The following is a 21,499-nucleotide window of genomic DNA, read 5'->3' on the forward strand; positions in this document are numbered from 1 at the left end:
TTCGCCACCGCATGAGAGAGAGGATAGTAGACAACACAATGACGAGAGTGAGGGATAGAGAGTTCGTGAAAGTATGCCTTATCTACTTTAAAGAACTAGTAAAATGATTTTGTCTGACAGTTCTGCAGCATACTTAGGCAGGCTAGCCTAGCTAAATAGGATGGCTAAAGACAACACAGTATGGTGAGAACAGAGATAACGTTAGATGGTTGTCTTGCTTGCTGCTACTGCCTGAGCAGTTGAGACGAGATGCTGACTTTAAGGAATGAAAAATTATAAAGTCATCAAATAAAACCAAGTAATATACACAACTGAAATATTTAATTATTTAATAACAATTCTCTATTTGTGGACCTGACAGAGACAAATGGAATATTTCCAATGTTTTGGCACTTGAATGTTCACTATTTTTGGCATCTCCATTAAAAACCTCTAATCATTTTAATGTAAAAAATAAATAACCGAACTGAAACCAAACAGACTTCAAAAATCACTAATCGCTCAGCACTACTGAAATAAATATCTGAGCCTGGTTCAGCTTGCCTGGCTTTATAAACCAATAGAAAAGTTCCAAAGAGACTCAAACAAAATCTGAGTGTTTAAAATTATTTTTCAAGTATTTCAACCTGGGTCCTATACTCAGGACCAAGACTGACAAACACTGAATGAGATTGGGATTGAGGGGACAGGGATGGGGGGGGTAAGAGGCAAAGAGGTTTTTGGGGGTAGTGATTTACCTTTTCCTCCACACGTGGCGTTGACTGTGCAACACAGCAGCACGAGCACAGAGTGAGACAACGAGACAGACATATGGTGATTAGAGTGAAGCCAAACAGGTCACAAGTGGTGTAGTGGGGTGTAAACACACATACATTTTGTTTAGTGAAATATTTTATTTTGCACAAGCATTACCCACCTTCTGCAGAAAAAGGCATTGAAAGTATAGGGAGCGTTATTTTACTCACCACAAACAGCGATCATCTTTTACCAACCTGTTTGGTAAACCACTACATCACTGGTCACAAAACAAGCTAACACACACAGCACAACACAACACAACTACAGCACACTAAAGCCAAGCACAACAAACCACATACCAATACCTCAGCATAGTTGTTACTACTAGCTATGCCAGGATCAATTTCTATACTCTTCCCCCTGCACACACACTCCCACCAACACACCCACCCATCCATGCACACTTTCCAGAAAGGTCACAACTAATTATATTATATCTATGTTGTTGTATGAACTGTATTGTTTTGTCTGTACGCTGCTCAATGGAATTCCTCACTGGGGGATAATAACTTTTTCTGATGAACATGTCTTTTAAAAAGTCAGCCACTCACGTCCGTCCACTGCCTGGTCCTTCTGGCTGGCTGTTGTTCCCTGCCTGTTGCATCTTGGACCTCTCAATATGCTCCACGTATGTTTGAATCATCTGACAGGAAGATAAGAGGATGAGTGAGGAAGCTGGACGTAATTCCATTGACTTGGTTCTATTGTACCAGGCAAACTACATCAAGATACAAACCTAGCAGCCAGTATGGAGTCAGATACTAAACTCTCCCATGCACAAACACACACACACACACACACACACACACACACACACACACACACACACACACACACACACACACACACACACACACACACACACACACACACACACACACACACACACACACACACACACACACACACACACACACACACACACGGCACACAGCTGTTACTACCTCTGTGTGTCGCTGGTGCAAAGCATTGTACTCCTTCTTCGTGTCTGACTCACGCTCCTCCAGACGCGTGACTGAAATCCAGAAAAACAGAATCATAGTCAACCAGCCTCCCATTGCGACAGCACTGTGGGTTATATACTTCGGGCTGGTTTCCCGGACACAGATCTTGGACAAAAACCTGTTCAAATGAGATTCTCCATTGAAAGTGTCTATTAGTCCAGGACTTGCTGGACATGGCTCCATATTGGACAGTGGATAGTGTGATGGTGCTCTCCATTTGTTAATTGTTTACTCCATGTGTAACTCTGTGTTGTCTGTTCACACTGCTATGCTTTATCTTGGCCAGGTCGCAGTTGTAAATGAGAACTTGTTCTCAACTAGCCTACCTGGTTAAATAAAGGAGAAATAAATAAAAAATGTTAAAGCTGGTCTGCTTTGAAACACTAAATGGTGGCAGGCCTATTTCCTCATTGATTGAATATGTGAGTCTGTTTGCTGTCAGAGGCACTAAAACCCTATTAAGCCATACTGACCACAGAAGACAGAACATGCACTGGCTCATCCGTTCATGGTGGGTTAAGTGTAAAACAGACTATACTGTGTCCTTGAATACTACATGCAAAGCTCTTCACGGTGCAAAACCAATGTGTGCTAGTATGCTATGTGTAGTCCTCCACAGTGTAGGTAGACAATAGTGCACAGTCACTATGTGCTGGGCTATGCACTTTGTGCTTGGCTGTCAATAGTGCACTGTCACATTGTGCTAGTTATGAGTAATGCAGACTCACAGTGTGTGTGGTAGTTCTGAGAAGGGAAGACTCACAGTGTGCTAGTTCTGAGTTGTGCTAGTTCTGATTAATGCACACTTACAGTATGCTAGCTTTGAGAAGTACACACTCACTCTGGTCAAAGTAGTTCTTGCTCTGAGTAATAGTACACAGTATTTTACTACTGAGGTACTATTCACTCTGGTCAGAATAGTTCTAGTTATTAAAGACTGATGAGCAACGGAAAAACACATTCCGAATCAATGTGTTGTCTTATGTAAACAAAGTCTGATCCATCGCACTGCTGGGCATAACTGTCTCGCTGCATATGCCATTAGATACAGTGCAATCACCTGCAGCTGTTTATCCCATGTAGTGGGCAAATTGTCGAAATCAAATTGTCAGAGTACTTCTAGTTTATAAGTCTAGTTAACACTTGTTGAAGTCATGTTTTTTAAATATTTTTCTTTATTAGGGGGTGGATCAGCTTTAATATTGCGGATAGATTGTCGCTTCCATCAATGTAATTGTCTGCATCATTTACAATCCCCAATATATTTTTGGGGTAACTATATACAGTTGAAGTCTACACGTCTACACACACCTTAGCCAAATACATTTAAACTCAGTTTTTCACAATTCCTGACATTTAATCCTAGTAAAAATCCCCTGTCTTAGGTCAGTTAGGATCACCACTTCATTTTAAGAATGTGAAATGTCAGAATAATAGTAGAGAGAACAATTTATTTCATTTATTAATTTCATGACATTCCCAGTGGGTCAGAAGTTTATATACACTCAATTAGTATTTGGTAGCATTGCCTTTAAATGGTTTAACTGGGGCAAACATTTCAGGTAGCCTTCCACACGCTTCCCACAATAAGTTGGGTGAATGTTGGCCCATTCCTCCTGACAGAGCTTGGTGTACATACACACAAATACATACATATACATTACCATTCAAAAGTTTGGGGTCATTTACAAATGTCCTTGTTTTTGAAAGAAAAGCAATTTTTTTGTCCATTAAAGTAACATCAAATTAATCAGAAATACAGTGTAGACATTGTTAATGTTGTAAATGACTATTGTAGCTGGAAACGGCAGAATTAAAAAAATGTCATGGTATCCAATTAGTAGTAGTTACTGTCTTGTCTCATCACTGCAACTCCCGTACGGACTCAGGAGAGGCGAAGGCCGAGAGCCATGCGTCCTCCGAAACACAACCCAACCAAGCCGCACTGGTTCTTGACACAATGCACATCCGACCTGGAAGCCAGCCGCACCAATGTGTCGGAGGAAACACCGTACACCTAGCGACCTGGTCAGCGTGCACTGGGCCCGGCCCGCCACAGGAGTCGCTAGTGCGCGATGAGACAAGGATATCCCTGCCGGCCAAACCCTCCCTAAACCGGACAACGCTGGGACAATTGTGCGCCGCCCCATGAGCCTCCCAGTCGCGGCCGGCTGCGGCAGAGTCTGGGCTCGAACCCAGAATCTCTGGTGGCACAGCTAGCACTGCGATGCAGTGCCTTAGACCACTGCACCACCTGGGAGGCCCGGAAACGGCTGATTTTTTTATGGAATATCTAAATAGGCGTACAGAGGCCCATTATCAGCAACCATCACTCCTCTGTTCCAATGGCACGTTGTGTTAGATAAACTTGAATTATCATTTTAAAAGGCTAACTGATCATTAGAAAACCCTAACGCAATTATGTTAACACAGCTGAAAACTGTTGTCCTGACTAAAGAATAAACACAATTGGCCTTGTTTAGTTTAGACTAGTTGAGTTTCTGTAGCATCAGCATTTGTGGATTCGATTACAGGCTCAAAATGGCCAGAAACAAAGAACCTTCTTCTGAAACTCGTCCGTCTATTCTTGTTCTGAGAAATGAAGGCTATTCCATGCGAGATCTCGTACAACGCTGTGTACTACTCCCTTCACAGAGCAGCGCAAACTGGCCCTAACCAGAATAGAAAGAGGAGTGAGAGGCCCCGGTGCACAACTGAGCAAGAGGACAAGTACATTAGAGCGTCTAGTTTGAGAACCAGACACCTCACAAAACTGGCAGCTTCATTAAATAGCACCCGCAAAACACCACTCTCAAAGTCAACAGTGAAGAGGTGACTCTGGAATGCTGCCATTCTTGGCGGAGTTGCAAAGAAAAAGCCATATCTCAGACTGGCCAATAAAAAGCTAAGATTAAGATGGGCAAAATAACACAGACACTGGGCAGAGGAAGATTGGAAAAAAGTGTTATGGACAGACTAATCTAAGTTTGAGGTGTTCGGATCACAAAGGAGAACATCCGTGAGACGCAAAAAAAAATTAAAAGATGATGGAGGTGTGCTTGACGCCATCTGTCAAGCATGGCGGAGGCAATGTGATGGTCTGGGGGTGCTTTGGTGGTGGTAAAGTGAGAGATTTGTACAGGTTAAAAGGGATCTTGAAGAAGGAAGGCTATCACTCCATTTTGCAACGCCATGCCCTGTGGACGGCGGGTTAATTGGATCCAATTTCCTCCTACAACAGGACAATGACCTAAAGCACAGCTCCAAATGACTATTTACGGAAGAAGCAGTCAGCTGGTATTCTGTATATAATGGAGTGGCCAGCACAGTCACAGGGTCTCAACTCTCTTGAGCTGTTGTGGGAGCAGCTTGACCGTATGGTACCTAAGAAGTGCCCATCAAGCCAATCGAACTTGTGGGAGGTGCTTCAGGAAGCATGGGGTGAAATATCTTCAGATTACCTCAACAAATTGACAACTAGAATACCAAAGGTCTGCAAGGCTGTATTTGCTGCAAATGGAGGATTCTTTGACGAAAGCAAAGTTTGAAGGACACAATTATTATTTCAATAAAAAATTATTATTTATAATCTTGTCAACATCTTCACTATATTTCCTATTCATTTTGCAACTAATTTCATGTATGTTTTCATGGAAAACAAGGACATTTCTAAGTGACCCCAAACTTTTGAACGGTAATATATTTATATATATATATATATATTATAAACATTCATACATACATATATATATACACATACATACACACACACTTTTTAATTTTTTAATTTTTAAAAAATATACCTGTCACATCTGCTCCTGCAACGTCCTCTACTGCTCATCCTGTGTCTCCTTGACCTGCCGCCACTCCCCCAGTACTCTCTCCCTCTCCCTCTCTGTGTGTGTGTGTGTGATTGTGTGGGCGGAGACAGGTATGCTAGAGTCAGAGCAGATCCCCAACAGCTGCAACCTGTTCCATAATCAAGACCTCTACAAATACTCAGGACTGCCACGTCCACGCTGCCAGATAGTTATCTCTGCTCAGTCAGTCTACAGTTCTAGCCGTTTGTTACTATTCAGGACCTGTTATGCCAGTTTTCCTTGCCTGACGCTGTTTTCCTCTCCGCTACAGTTCTGCCCGCTCTGAATCTGGTCCCTGTCTCCAGTCCCACGTCTCGTCATCCTGCTACTCTGTCCTGGATTCCACAATCCACTACTTCCTTGGATTCCCCTCGAACTGCTTACCCTGTCCCAACCCCTCTCACCTCAGCCTCCGTACCTGGTTTCCTGCAACCCACCAGAGCTTCCCCTGGCCTGCACTCCATCTCCCCCCTGTGTTGTAATAAATACCTTGGTTGCTTCATCCCAGTTTCCTCGGCTGAGTCTGCTCTTGGATTTCCCTGTTCCACTCCACGTACCAATACCTTCTTTTATTATTCCCTGCAAACCCTACCACCCCTCCCCCAATTGGAGTACTCTAATAAACAATAACACTTAGGCTTCTACTTCCAGCTTATACATACTATGCACATTTTACAGACAATCTATTTTACAATAGATATTTTCTTTTGTTTTTAGTCCTGGCCTACCTCCTGGCCTACCTCTATTACTGATGTTCTATTTGCCATATATTTGTAACTGTGCTATTTCAAAGGTTCTGAACCTATATACATTTTACAGACCCCGTATGTTTTACATTTGTTATTAGTCCCACCCTTCAACTCCATTCAACCCCTCCCATCTCAGATTTCTATTTGCCATTATTTTAACTGTGCTGCGAGGCTTCACAAAAGTACTGAACCTTTCTATTCTCATAGTTTCTACAGATTGTAAATTAAACATTTTTTGCTGAAATCATTATTGATCGATTGACTGACTTTTCAAATCACCCTGTATTGCTATCTGCAGCATTAGCTCTAGGTAAATCCCTGGACCTGTGACAAAACGAGCTACATCTGGACAGTACCAAAATAAATTACTCCGCCTTCTCGCTGGCAAAATCTGCAGAGCTGAGAAGATTGTATCCCCCATATATAACATTATATTGATTGCAAGTTTTGAATGTCAATTCATAAACCATGTGCCATGGAATCGGTACATCAAAATCCCTTCCCAACTATTTCGCAATTTATACGGTGTAACAGTTTAACTTTAGTCCGTCCCCTAACCGGGCTCGAACCAGGGACCCTCTGCCCACATCAACAACTGACACCCACGAAGCATCGTTACCCATCGCTCCACAAAAGCCACGGCCCTTGCAGAGCAAGGGGAACGACTACTTCAAGGTCTCAGAGCGAGTGACGTCACCGATTGTAACGCTATAAGCGCGCACCACCGCTAACTGGCTAGCCATTTTCATTGGTTACACTGGCACAGCTGTACATTTGTTTTGGTCCTTAAATGAAAGTGGTATATTTTATATCACAATTTTCTTTGACCAATTTTGGTCTTTAATGCAGGGCCAACAGACAAGTTCCTTACTTTGTCCCGCTTCCATTTTTGGGTTGAGCAGACATTTCCATATGTCTGTGTTAGCTGCATGTGTGACATAACTCCACCAGTCTTTATATCATTTACAAAGATTATACCTTTACCTTTTTATCAATTTGTATATTTGAGTTTAACCACAATACTTGAATTATTTGTTCTGTCTTTTCAGGTGGATTAAATTGAAATTGCAACCAACTTTCTATGGCTTGTTTAAAAGATAACTAAATCATCTCGAAAATGTTTTCAAATAACCAAAAGTGAGCGGTTGTAATCTGAATAAAGGGAAAAAGGCCATTCTGGAACATGGGGTGAGACATTCTTACTAATATACTAGAGAACCATTTTGGATTTAAGTATAACTTTATGACTGATGCCTTTAGTGAGAGGTCTAATGCTTTGATATTTAATTTCTGCCCTCCAAATTCATGTTCATCATATAAATAGGCCCTTTTCATTTTGCCTGGCTTGCCATTCCAAATAAAATTCAATATTTTTTGCTCATATAATTTAAAAAGCAGGTCACTAGGTGTAGGCAAACCATAAGCAAATAGGTAAACTGTGATATGACTAAAGAGTTCAATCAGGATCTTATCTATTTTTACTAACTTTCTATTAAAATGTATTGGAGTGAGATTTCTTTCTTTCAGGATATGTATACAGAGAATGTCCACATCCCCGTCAGATATTGTTTTGGTGAACTACACAGTAAAATAAAAGTTAACCTCTTGAGCTTATGGCTCAATACTGCCCCCGTTGGAGGAAGTGCGTGCCCATAGTAAACTGAAAATATTTTTTTCCAAAATTGCTAATATATGCATATAATAATAATTATTGAATAGAAAACACTCTAAAGTTTCTAAAACCGTTTAAATTATGTCTGTATGTAAAGCAGAACTCTCAGGGCAGCCTTTCTCCCAAACTCTCTCTTGTCAAGAGAAAAGTTGGGTCAACTTTGACGTCATCGCCCCCACCCTTCCCAGGCAGCTACCGATCTGGGAACAGTATGTATTTGTTCAGCGATGTCTGCTTTCAATTGGCACGTTCATTGTTTGAATGCTCATCCTTTGTGCGCGCGGCCGATTTGGAGAACGTTCTTTCCAATAGACACCAGTTGAATCATGATAAAAACATCATTTTGCTCGATTCTGCACTTAGTTTGACCAGTTTAGTCGACATATAATATGTAATTTTGAAGTTTGATTGCGCAAGAGTGCGGGACCAGAAGGAGCAGAAGTTATTTTGGGTGCATTTCAGCTGAAGCTGTTAGCATATGCTAATACAAAGACGCATTCAAGAACATCAAAGGTAAGGAATATTTATGGGGAATATTTATGTGGTTATTGGCGAAAATGTAGTAGTATAGGAGACATTGCTTGGTTTCCGGACAGACTACATTTTTGAAATGTCTGATTTCGCGCTGTCGCTCATCTATTGGCGGGCGAAAATGCCCACGTTCTTTTCCAATAGACACCAGATATTGTTTTAGTTAGTTAAAGCTGAAGCTGTTAAAGTGACTCCTTCTACGTCTTCTACATCAAAGGTAAGGGAATATTTATGTGGTTATTTTGGGTTTCTGTGGACTCCAAATAGAGGAGACACTGCTAATATCTGAGCGCCGACTCATAGCATAGACTAGTGAACGAATTCTGTAACGTTAAAAATAAATGTTTTAGTGTATCTTTGATCCAGTCATGTTTATTGCTTGTTAACGTTATCTTAGTATCAAAATTTTGGCATTTTTTTTAATCCAGAGATTTAGATGGCATATTATTGAAAAAAAAAAATGTACTGTGTAACATGTAATATTACTGTCATCTGATGAAGATTTTCAAAAGGTTAGTGAATTATTTATTTTTTAATCCTACTTTTAAATTTTATATTTTCTGGGGCTGTGCCTTTTGTTTCGGTGGGATTCTATAAATTGTGGTAAACATTTTAAAAGAAAACATGTACAATGTACAATAACATCTTTGTTCTTAACCTCTAGTGACTCCACATCCCGCATGAGGGAGCGTAATCATCGACTGACACTAATTAGCATAACGCAACAGACATAAATATTCCTATTCATGAAAATCACAAGTGAAATATATTGAGACACAGCTTAGCCTTTTGTTAATCACCCCGTCATCTCAGATTTTCAAAATATGCTTTACAGCCAAAGCTAGACAAGCATTTGTGTAAGTTTATCGATAGCCTAGCATAGCATTTTGTCCAGCTAGCAGCAGGTAACTTGGTCACAGAAATCAGAAAAGCAATCAAATTAAATCGTTTACCTTTGATGAGCTTTGGATGTTTTCACTCACGAGACTCCCAGTTAGATAGCCAATGTTCCTTTTTTCCAAAAATATTATTTTTGTAGGCGAAATAGCTCCGTTTGTTCAGAAATAGCTCTGTTTGCCCGGAAATTGCAGTCACGAAAACGCCGAAAATATTCCATATTAGCTTCATAATATTGACAGAAACATGGCAAACGTTGTTTATAATCAATCCTCAAGGTGTTTTTCAAATGTCTATTCGATAATATATCCACCGGGACAATTGGTTTTTCAGTAGGACCGATTGGAATAATGGCTACCTCTGTATTTTACGCGAGAGAGCATCAGGTGACCACTTGCGCAATGTAGCCGCTTACGGGTATATTTCAACATAAATGCGTAAAACTACGTCACAATGCTGTAGAAACCTTGGGGAATACGGAGAAAAAGTAATCTGGTTGATAGCCCATTCACTGCTCAATAGGGACTGCATTGGAACGCAGTGCTTTCAAAACAAATTTTGGATTTTTCTCAGGCTTTCGCCTGCAATATCAGTTCTATTATACTCACAGACAATATTTTTACAGTTTTGGAAACTTTAGAGTGTTTTCTATCCTAAGCTGTCAATTATATGCATATTCTAGCATCTTGTCCTGACAAAATATCCCGTTTACTACGGGAACGTTATTTTTCCAAAAATGAAAATACTGCCCCCTAGTCACAATTAAGCCATGGATTTCTAATTCCTTAATATTATTGTTGGATCTAATTTTAACAGCTAACATTTCGATGGCAATAATAAATAGATATGTCGATAGTGGACAACCTTGTTTTACTCCTCGACAGTTTAAAACTTTCTGAGATGTAGCCATTATTTACCATTTTACACCTAGGGTTACTATACATAACTTTAACCCATTTTATAAGAGATTCTCAAATTGAAATATTCCAAGCATTTATATATAAACCCCAGTCGTACTTTATCAAAAGTTTTTTTGTACACAGTCGCCAGGTGTACGGTGTTTCCTCCGACACATTGGTGTGGCTGGCTTCCGGGTTAAGCAGGCATTGCGTCAAAAAGCAGTGTTGCTTGGTTGGGTCGTGTTTCGGAGGATGCATGGCTCTCGACCTTCGCCTCTCCCGAGTCCATACGGGAGTTGCAGCGATGAGACAAGACTATAACTACTAATTGGATACCACGAAATTGGGGAGGAAAAGGGGTAAAAGTAAAAAATAATAATTCTATCTGTACTGTTAGTCCTTCAATTTCCTTTGTTAGTATGGACTCTTTTAGGCACATACAATAAGGAGATCTGCTGTACCTATGTTATGTTGGAAAAAGTCAGTTATAAATTATTCTGTCCTAGTTAAAAACAAGGTACATATCGGTATTTTATTTAAAACAGTATTATAATCTCCCACCATAATAATAGAGTCTAGTGTTGCTTGTAGAGTTGATAAATTCTTATATATATTTTCTAAGAAGCTTGGATCATCATTATTTGGACCATATAGGTTAATAAGTCATATCCGTTTATGGCACAATAACATTTTTGAAATCATCCATCTACCTTGAGGATCTGTTTGGACAATTTGCACATTTGGATCAACATTACTGTTAATTAATATAATCACCCCTTTTGAATTTCTTTGCTCATGGGAGAAATATATTTCACTTCCCCAGTCCTTTTTCCATAAAACTTCATCTAAAATTGTTGAATGAGTTTCCTTTAAACAATAGATATGATATTCCTTCTCTTTTAGGCAGGTAAATACTGATCTTCTTTTCTTATTATCTGCTGAGCCATTACAATTATAACTGGCTATACTTACTTCACCAATTACAATAATGAGACAAGTTTCAATTCTATTTATCATAATATATGTTTGTAAACATACCATTAAAAAGTAACATGATGATTGAGTGTCTATATAGCTGTACCATGATATTTGCATTGCTACTAAGTAAACCACCAATTGGTCCCCACTATTCCACCCGCTAAAACCCCTCCTCATCCCGAGTTGGGTTGTCATCCCAATGACCGGCACACCACCCTCAACCCCCCAGATCCCATGGCCCTGGAGAGACCGTGACCATCCTTCAAAAGACCACACAGTGCCACCCACAGAACAGAAGCAGATCAACCGCCAAAAGCATTTCCATTGCCCTCACCTCAATTTGTATTATATATAGCTATTAAAAAATATATATTTAAATCCTGTTTATCTTAATTTCCATAATTAGCTATTCATATTTGTAGTAATTCTAGTTATTACGTCTATACTCACTCTGGTCAGCGTCGTTCTAGTTATTATAGTTCTATACCCACTCTGATCGAAGTAGTTCTGGTTATTATAATTTTATACTCACTCTAGTCAGAGTAGTCCTACTTATTAAGTCTAAGGGTCTATTCACAAATAGTCCTCTTTAAAATAACCGATCTCAGTGAACTCTGGGGTAAAAGAAAGCAAAATAACTCAGTTCTCTTTGTATTCACACTGCCCTTGACTTGGAATGAGGACTCAACTGTTCTTTTTCTTCCAGTTCACTTCACCTATTTTGTGGTCCGTGTCTTCTTTGCATTCACATCGCTACGCTTTGAAAGGAACCAAGATCTTTATCCAACATTTACTGAATGCACTCTGGGTTTTTGCAAAGTGCAGGATAAGCCATTCCATCAGAACATGTTATCATACAGATATTTATATCTACTTATATTTTGGAAGCTAATAGATTCCATTTAGTTAAAAGATGAGACATAATAATTATAATTACTATTAACAAATATTATTAGTAACAGAATAAACAGCAGAAGAATAACTGCAGATTAAATAATGCTGTAATTTAAAATTGTACACCCAATATAGTCTACTCCCCTTTAAGAGCTAGAATTGATTTTGTACCCTATGTTGTGATTCTCACCAAATATATTGTTGTCATCTCACACTATTCAAACCCCACAGGCGAATACACAGGTTAGAATCTCTCTTTACAGATCACATATTGCAAACAAATGTGGCACGAATGTGAGGGGTTATGGGAGGGGAAACAGTGTTGCAGAACTCTAGTATGTGGTGCGGGAATAATAACAAGCGAAACTGGGTAGCTTTGTGTTGTACATTGCCCTAAAAAAGTGTTTGGTTCCCTTCTGGGTCCCTTTTGAGGGTTCTGACTCCTTTGGAGTGTTCACACTGGACAAAAAATGAAGCCACACTGAGGTCATGAAAATTGTCAGAAAGGGACTAAGTGTGAAAACATCCTAATGCTCACTCTGGTCAGAGTAGTTCTAGTTCTGAGCAGTAACAGTAGTTTATACTCACTCTGGTCAGAATAGTTCTTGGTCTTGAGCTCCAGCTGTTTCCCCTGCAGTTCCAGGATCTCCACATGAGTCTGCAGGTCCTTCTTCTCCCCCTCCAACGCATCCTCAAACTCTATGAATTTCTGTGGGATAAAACAACCAATAATTAATTCAGGAAGTGAATTGAAATTGCAAATCAAGAATGGAAAAATCTTCATCAAAAATAAAATAGATAGGAAATACAGCACTTTCGGAAAGTATTCAGACTTATTCTAAAATTCCTCAATCTACACACAATAATGACAAAGCGAAAGTAGCTTTTTTAGAAAGGTTAGCAAATGTATTAAAAATAAAAAACAGAAATACCTTACTTACATAAATATTCAGACCCTTTGCTATGAGACTAAAAATTGAGCTCAGGTACATCCTATTTCCATTGATAATCCTTGAGATGTTTCCACCTGTGGTAAATTAAATTGATTGGACATGATTTGGAAAGACACACACCTGTCTATATAAGGTCCCACTGTTGACAGTGAATGTCAGAGCAAAAACCAAGCCATGAGGTCGAAGGAATTGTCCTTAGAGCTCCGAGACAGGATTGTGTCGAGGCACAGATCTGGGGAAGGGTACCAAAACATTTCTGCAGCATTCAAGGTCCCCAAGAACACATTATTAAATGGAAGAAGTTTGGAACCACCAAAACTCTTCATAAAGCTGGCTGCCTGGCCAAACTGAGCAATCGTGGGAAAAGGGTCTTGGTCAGGGAGGTGCCCAAGAACCCGATGGTCACTTTGACAGAGCTCCAGAGTTCCTCTGTGGAGATCTGAGAAACTTCCAGAAGGACAACCATCTCTGTAGCACTCCATCAATCAGGCCTTTATGGTAGACTGGCCAGAAAGAAGCCACTCCTCAATAAAAGGCACATGACAGCCCACTTGGAGTTTGCCAAAAGGCACCTAAAGGACTCTCAGACCATGACAAACCAGATTCTCTGGTCTGATGAAACCAAGATTGAACACTGGCCTGAATGCCAAGCATCACGTCTGGAGGAAACCTGGCATCATCCCTACGGTGAAGAATGGTGGTGGCAGCATCATGCTGTGGAGATGTTTTTCAGTGGCAGAGACTGGGAGACTGGTGAGGATCGAGGGAAAGATGAACAAAGCAAAGTACAGAGAGATCATTGATGAAAACTTGCTCCAGAGCGCTCAGGACCTCAGACTGGGGCAAAGGTTCACCTTCCAACAGGACAACGACCCTAAGCACACAGCCAAGACAACGCAGGATTGGCTTCGGGGAAAGTCTCTGAATGTCCTTGAGTGGCCCAGCTAGAGGCCAGACTTGAACTCGATCGAACATCTCTGGAGAGACCTGAAAATAGCTGTGCCGCAACTCTCCCGTTCCAACCTGACAGAGCTTGAGAGGATCTGCAGAGAAGAATAGGAGAAACTCTTCAAATACAGGTGTACAAAGCTTGTAGCGTCATACCCAAGAAGACTCGAGGCTGTAATCGCTGCCAAAAGTGCTTCAACAAAGTATTGAGCAAAGGGTCTGAATGCCTATGTAAATGGGATATTTTTGTTTTTTATTTGTAATAAATATGCAAACATTTCTAAAACCTGTTTTTGCTTTGTCATTATGGGGTAATATGTGTATATTGATGAAAAAAAAGCTATTTAATCAATTTTAGAATAAGGCCGTAACGTAACAGTGTCCAGCAAGCCTTCTCTACCCTTAACCTTGCTCTGAACACCTCCAAAACAAAGGTCATGTGGTTTGGTAAGAAGAATGCCCCTCTCCCCACAGGTGTGATTACTACCTCTGAGCATTTAGAGCTTGAGGCAGTCACCTCATACAAGTACTTGGGAGTAGGATTGCATATTTTTATGAATATTCAGATGTAGAAACTTTCTGTGGGAATTAACGGGAATATATGTGAATTAACGGGAATATATTTGAATTATCGGAAATATATGCAAATTAATATTAACACCATTTAAATGTAAATGTTTTTTTGCATTGGATTTATTTACCATATCATGAAGAGACAGAAACAAACCTTTTACCTTGTCATAAGTAGACATAATTGCAAATGATAAAATCCTTCCAATAGTGAAATAAATAAAAAATGAGTTACGAACTTAACTTTAATTAAATGAGTTGACTCTTCACATGGAATGATTTCACTGAACAACAAAAGAAAGGGAATATTGAATGATCCATCTCATCTCCCAAAATCGTTTTCAAAATACATATGTAAAATGATAGCCTAGAAACTAAAGATTTGGTGGTCTTCCTCTCAGGCTTACATGTCTTCTCCCTGGACCAATGTCCACCTCTTGAACATCAGAATCTTCACTGTCACTTTCCAAACTAGTTGAGGATGGCTCGTTGTCAGGCTCAAAAGGCCTCAAATTTGCCCGGATGGCCACCAATTTTTCAACCCTTGTATTGGTCAGCCTGTTGCGTGCTTCGGTGTGTGTGTTCCCAAACAAGGACTAGTTGCGCTCTGAGGCGGCTGATGTTGGTGGGATTTGGAGGATGATGGAGGAAACAGGGGAAAGAGAGCCACAAAGTCCCTTCCACCAGGTGGCTGATGAGATATGTTGGCACGACTGCCATATTACATCTCCATCCCAAAGCCCTTGATTGGAAGTGTACTTTGCTAGACTGCCAAGAACCTTGCTCTCATCCAGGCCAAGGTGGCGAGACACGGTAGTGATGACACCATAGGCCTTGTTGATCTCTGCACCAGACAGAATGCTCTTGCCAGCATACTTGTGGTCCAACATGTACGCTGCGGCAGGTATGGGCTTCAGGCAGAAGTCTTCACACTTTTTGATGTATTTCAGAACTGCAGTTTCCTCTGCTTGGAGCAACAGTGAAGTGGGCATGGCAGTACGGATTTCTTCTCTTACATCTGCAAGCAGAGTCTGAACATCAGACAGGATGGCATTGTCTCCCTCAATCCGTGCCATGGCTACTTGCTATAGGTTTCAGGAGTTTCAGGCTGCTTACCACTCTCTCCCAAAATACATCCTCCAGGAGTATCTTCTTGATGGGGCTGTCAATATCGTCAGACTGTGATATGGACATTTTTGGAGAGACTCCTTCCCCTCCACGAGACTGTCAAACATGATGACAACACCACCCCAACGGGTGTCGCTGGGCAGCATCAATGTGGTGCTCTTATTCTTCTCACTTTGCTTGGTAAGGTAGATTGCTGTTATAACTTGATGACCATTCACATACCTAACCATTTCCTTGGCTCTCATGTAGAGTGTATCCATTATTTTCAGTGATGTATCCATTGTTTTCATGATGTCCCTGAGGAGCATATTCAATGCATGAGCAGCATGGGTGTGATATGAGGGTAGGACTCCTCCACTTTAGACCAAGCAGCCTTCATGTTCGCAGCATTGTCTGTCACAAGTTCAAATACCTTCAAATACCTTCTGTGGTCCAAGGTCATTGATGACTGCCTTCAGCTCATCTGCAATGTAGAGACCGGTGTGTCTGTTGTCCCTTGTGTCTGTGCTTTTGTAGAATACTGGTTGAGGGGTGGCGATGATGTAGTTAATTATTCCTTGCACACGAACATTCGACAACCCATCTGAGATGATTGCAATAGTCTGCTTTCTCTATGATTTGCTTGACCTTCACTTGAACTCTGTTGAACTCTGCATCCAGCAAATTAGTAGATAAAGCATGTCTGGTTGGATGGGTGTATGCTGGGCAAAGAACATTCAGAAAACTCTTCCAATACACATTACTTGTGAGCATCAGAGGTGAACCAGTTGCATACACAGCTCGAGCAAGACATTCATCAGCATTTTTCTGACTACGTTCCTCCATTGAGTCAAAAAAACTTCTGATTCCAGGAGGACCATGAACTGTTGCTATCGATAAGGTGTCTGATTCATCATTTTCACCTCGAAACGAAGTAGAGGGACTTTTGTCAGAGGTTGCTTGTTGTGAGCAGTGAAGGACATTTATGCACGTGGCACATGGCCAGATGATTCTGCATCTTTGTTACATTCTTCACATATGATTTGGCACAGTATTTGCAAATGTACACAGCTTTTCCTCCTACATTAGCTGCAGTGAAATATCTCCACACATCAGATAGTGCCCGTGGCATTTTCCTGTAAAGAATAGAAAAAAAGGAGAAAAAACAAACAAAATACAATTCCATGTACAGATAAATATTTAAGGAGTCAGATTAAACAACTCCTTTGTAAGATAAATGTTTTAAAATGAAACATGTATGGAAACAGGTGAATTAACACTCCTCAGTTAGCAGGCTCAAGCAAGCTAAAACCCACATGGTAGCAAAAACTAACTAGCAGAAATTGTTAAGTTAGAAATTATTTACACACACGTTGCTGTAGGCTACTACTTACTAGTTAACAAAAAACATGTATGTCATACAAAATATATTCACACCACCCAGTATTGTAATCAAAACCTACCGGAAAGCATGTAGTCCTTGACTCAGACAGTGTAGTAGTGTGGGCTCAATAGGTTCTCATTAGTGTGCAAGATCTTGAGAATCAGCTGTACAGGTGATGGAAGAGGGCACTGCACATGTGATGGAAAAATGCACTGTGCATGCAAAGGGTTGCAATTCCATTGAATTGGGGATAGTTTAACCAAAATATGTGTGTATCCCACAAAAAAGGTTCACAGTTATAAGCTAACTTTGATGAATTTAAGCAAAATTCACGGACTTAACTTCTCATTAAAATGTCCAACCTTTTGTGACCCTACTTGGGAGTATGGCTAGACGTTACACTGTCCTTCTCTCAGCACATATCAAAGCTGCAGGCTAAAGTTAAATCTAGACTTGGTTTCCTCTATCGTAAATCACTCCCCTTTCACCCCAGCTGCCAAACTAACCCTGATTCAGATGACCATCCTACCCATGCTAGATGACGGAGACATAATTTATAGAACGGCAGGTAAGGAGGCTCTCGAGAGGCTAGATGTTCTTTACCATTCGGCCATCGGATTTGCCACCAATGCTCCTTATAGGACACATTACTGCACTCTATACTCTTCTGTAAACTGGTCATCTCTGTATACCCGTCGCAAGACCCACTGGTTGATGCTTATTTATAAAATCCTCTTAGGCCTCACTCCCCCCTATCTGAGACATCTACTGCAGCCCTCATCCTCCACATACAACACGCGTTCTGCCAGTCACATTCTGTTAAAGGTCCCCAAAGCACACACATCCCTGGGGTCACTTGTCTTTTCAGTTCGCTGCAGCTAGCGACTGGAACGAGCTGCAACAATCACTCAAACTGGACAGTTTCATATCCAGCTCTTCATTCAAAGACTCAATCATGGACACTCTTACTGACAGTTGTGGCTGCTTTGCGTGATGTATTGTTGTCTCTACCTTGCCCTTTGTGTGTGTTAAGGTTCTTCCTGTGAAGGAGAGGCGGACCAAAATGCAGCGTGGTTATTTCGATACATGTTTAATAAAAGATAAACATGAACAATACAAAACAAAACAATAAACGTAACGGGAAAACCTAAACAGCCTTATCTTGTGCAAACAAACACTGAGACAGGAACAATCACCCACGAAACACTCAAAGAATATGGCTGCCTCAATATGGTTCCCAATCAGAGACAACGATAAACACCTGCCTCTGATTGAGAACCACTCCAGGCAGCCAACCCCACTAACCACAATCCCATGACCTACAAAAAACCCCAAGACAAAACACACCACATAAATAACCCATGTCACACCCTGGCCTGACCAAAATAATAAAGAAAACACAAAATACAAAGACCAGGGCGTGACAGAACCCCCCGTCCACGGTGGCGGCTCCGGCGCGGGACATGGACTCAACTTCAACAAAGTCTTAGTCCGCTTTATACGCGTCCTTAGATATGCGACCCTCGCCGCCGACCTTGGCCTAGTAACCCTCACCAAGGACCCCACTGGACTGAGGGGCAGCTCCAGACAGAGGGACAGCTCGGGTCTGAGGTAGCTCGGGACTAAGGGGTAGCTCGGGACTGAGGGGAAGCTCGGGACTGAGGGGAAGCTCAGGCAGGTTGATGGCTCTGGCAGATCCTGGCTGGCTGGTGGTTCTGGCAGATCCTGGCTGACTGGCAGTTCCGGCAGATCCTGGCTGACTGGCGGTTCCGGCAGATCCTGGCTGACTGGCGGATCCTGGCTGAATGGCGGATCCTGGCTGAATGGCGGATCTGGAAGATCCTGGCTGACTGGCGGATCCTGGCAGACTGGCAGCTCTGGCTGCTCCATGCTGACTGGCGGCTCTGGCTGCTCCATGCTGACTGGCGGCTCTGGCTGCTCCATGCTGACTAGCGGCTCTGGCTGCTCCATGCTGACTGGCGGCTCTGGCTGCTCCATGCTGACTGGCGGCTCCTTACAGACTGACAGCTCTGGCAGGGCTGAACAGGCGGGAGACTCCGGCAGCGCTGGACAGGCGGGAGACTCCGGCAGCGCTGTAGAGGAGGAAGGCTCAGGCAGCGCTGGACAGGCGAGGTGCACTGTAGGCCTGATGCGTGGTGCTGGCACTGGTGGTACTGGGCCGAGGACACGCACAGGAAGCCTGGTGCGGGGAGCTGCCACCGGAGGGCTGGTGTGTGGAGGTGGTACTGGATAGACCGGACCGTGCAGGCGCACTGGAGCTCTTGAGCACCGAGCCTGACCATCCTTACCCGGTTGAATGCTCCCGGTCACCCTGCCAGTGCGGCGAGGTGGAATAGCCCGCACTGGGCTATGCAGGCGAACCGGGGACACCGTGCGCAAGGCTGGTGCCATGTAAGCCGGCCCAAGGAGACGCACTGGAGACCAGATGTGTAGAGCCAGCTTCATGACACTTGGCACGATGCTTACTCTAGCCCGGGCCGATACGAAGAGCTGGTATGTACCGCACCGGGCTATGCACCCGCACTGGAGACACCGTGCGCTCCACAGCATAACACGGTGCCTGCCCGGTCTCTCTAGCCCCCCGGTAAGCACAGGAAGTTGGCTTCGCAATGGCTACCTGGCTTCGCAATACTCCCTGAGTGCCCCCCCAATAAATGCTTGGGGCTGACTCTCGGGCTTCCTTGCCAACCATGTTCCCTCGTATCGCCGGCTCCTCTCTCCGGCTGCCTCTGCTCTCCTAAGTGCCTCCACCTGTTCCCATGGGAGGCGATCTCTTCCAGCCAGTATTTCCTCCCAAGTGTAACAACCCTTGCCGTCCAAAACGTCTTCCCATGTCCATTCCTCCTTTCGCTGCTCCTGCTGCCACTGCCTGTCACCAAGCCGCTTGGTCCTGTTGTGGTGGGTGATTCTGTTAAGGTTTTCTTCCGGTGAAGGAGAGGCGGACCAAAATGCAGCGTGGTTATTTCGATACATGTTTAATAAAAGATAAACATGAACAATACAAAACAATAAACGTAATGCGAAAACCTAAACAGCCTTATCTTGTGCAAACAAACACTGAGACAGGAACAATCACCCACGAAACACTCAAAGAATATGGCTGCCTAAATATGGTTCCCAATCAGAGACAACAATAAACACCTGCCTCTGATTGAGAACCACTCCAGGCAGCCATAGACTATTCTAGACAACCCCACTAACCACAATCCCATGACCTACAAAAAACCCCAAGACAAAACACACCACATAAATAACCCATGTCACACCCTGGCCTGACCAAAATAATAAAGAAAACACAAAATACTAAGACCAGGGCGTGACAGTGTGGTTGTCTGTGCCCAATAATGTTTGTACCATGTTTTGTTCTACTACCATGCTGTGCTGTCATGTGTTGCTGCCTTGCTATGTTGTTGTCTTAGGTCTCTCTTTATGTAGTGTTGTGTTGTCTCTGTTGTCATGATGTGTGTTTTGTCCTATATTTATATGTTATAAAAAATAAAATAATCCCAGCCCTTGTCCCCGCAGGAGGCCTTTTGCCTTTTGGTAGGCTGTCATTGTAAATAAGTATGTCACGTTCTGACCTTTATTTACTTTGTTTTGTATTTATTTAGTATGGTCAGGGAGTGAGTTGGGTGGGCAGTCTATGTTTGTTTTTCTAGGTTTTGGGTATTTCTATGTTTCGGCCTAGTATGGTTCTCAATCAGAGGCAGGTGTCATTAGTTGTCTCTGATTGAGAATCATACTTAGGTAGCCTGGGTTTCACTGTATGTTTGTGGGTGATTGTTCCTGTCTCTGTGTTTGCACCAGATAGGACTGTATAGGTTTTCGCACATTTATTGTTTTGTTAGTTATTTCATGTCTAGTTGCTTTATTAAAGAACATGAATAACAACCACGCTGCATTTTGGTCCGCTTCTACTTCACCTAAAGGAAACCGTTACAGAATCACCCACCACAACAGGACCAAGCGGCGTGGTAACGGGCAGCAGCAGGAGCAGCGTAATAAGGACTTCTGGACTTGGGAAGAAATCCTCGACAGGAGAGGACCCTGGGCAAAGCCAGGGGAGTGTCGCTGCCCCAAGGTGCAGCAGGAGAAACGGCAGCAGGAGCAGCGAGAGGAATGGACATGGGAGGACGAATTGGACGGAGAAGGACCCTGGGCTCAGCCTGGAGAATATCGCCGCCCCAAAGAATAACTGGAGGTGGCGAAAGCGGAGAGGCGCTGGTATGAGGAG

The 21,499-nt window shown here is 42.4% G+C and overlaps 1 protein-coding gene across 1 annotated transcript in view; it reads right to left on the reverse strand.

Annotated features, from left to right (window-relative positions):
- Window positions 1-21,499, reverse strand: part of mapk8ip3 (mitogen-activated protein kinase 8 interacting protein 3) — a 74,907-nt gene that overhangs the window by 41,720 nt on the left and 11,688 nt on the right. Inside the window, 4 exon segments of the mRNA XM_042327187.1 lie at window positions 738-761; window positions 1,350-1,441; window positions 1,743-1,813; window positions 12,871-12,991. Of these exon segments, the coding sequence (XP_042183121.1) occupies window positions 738-761; window positions 1,350-1,441; window positions 1,743-1,813; window positions 12,871-12,991 (308 nt within the window).

Source organism: Oncorhynchus tshawytscha, linkage group LG09, assembly GCF_018296145.1.
Source record: "Oncorhynchus tshawytscha isolate Ot180627B linkage group LG09, Otsh_v2.0, whole genome shotgun sequence".
Lineage (NCBI taxonomy): Eukaryota > Metazoa > Chordata > Actinopteri > Salmoniformes > Salmonidae > Oncorhynchus > Oncorhynchus tshawytscha.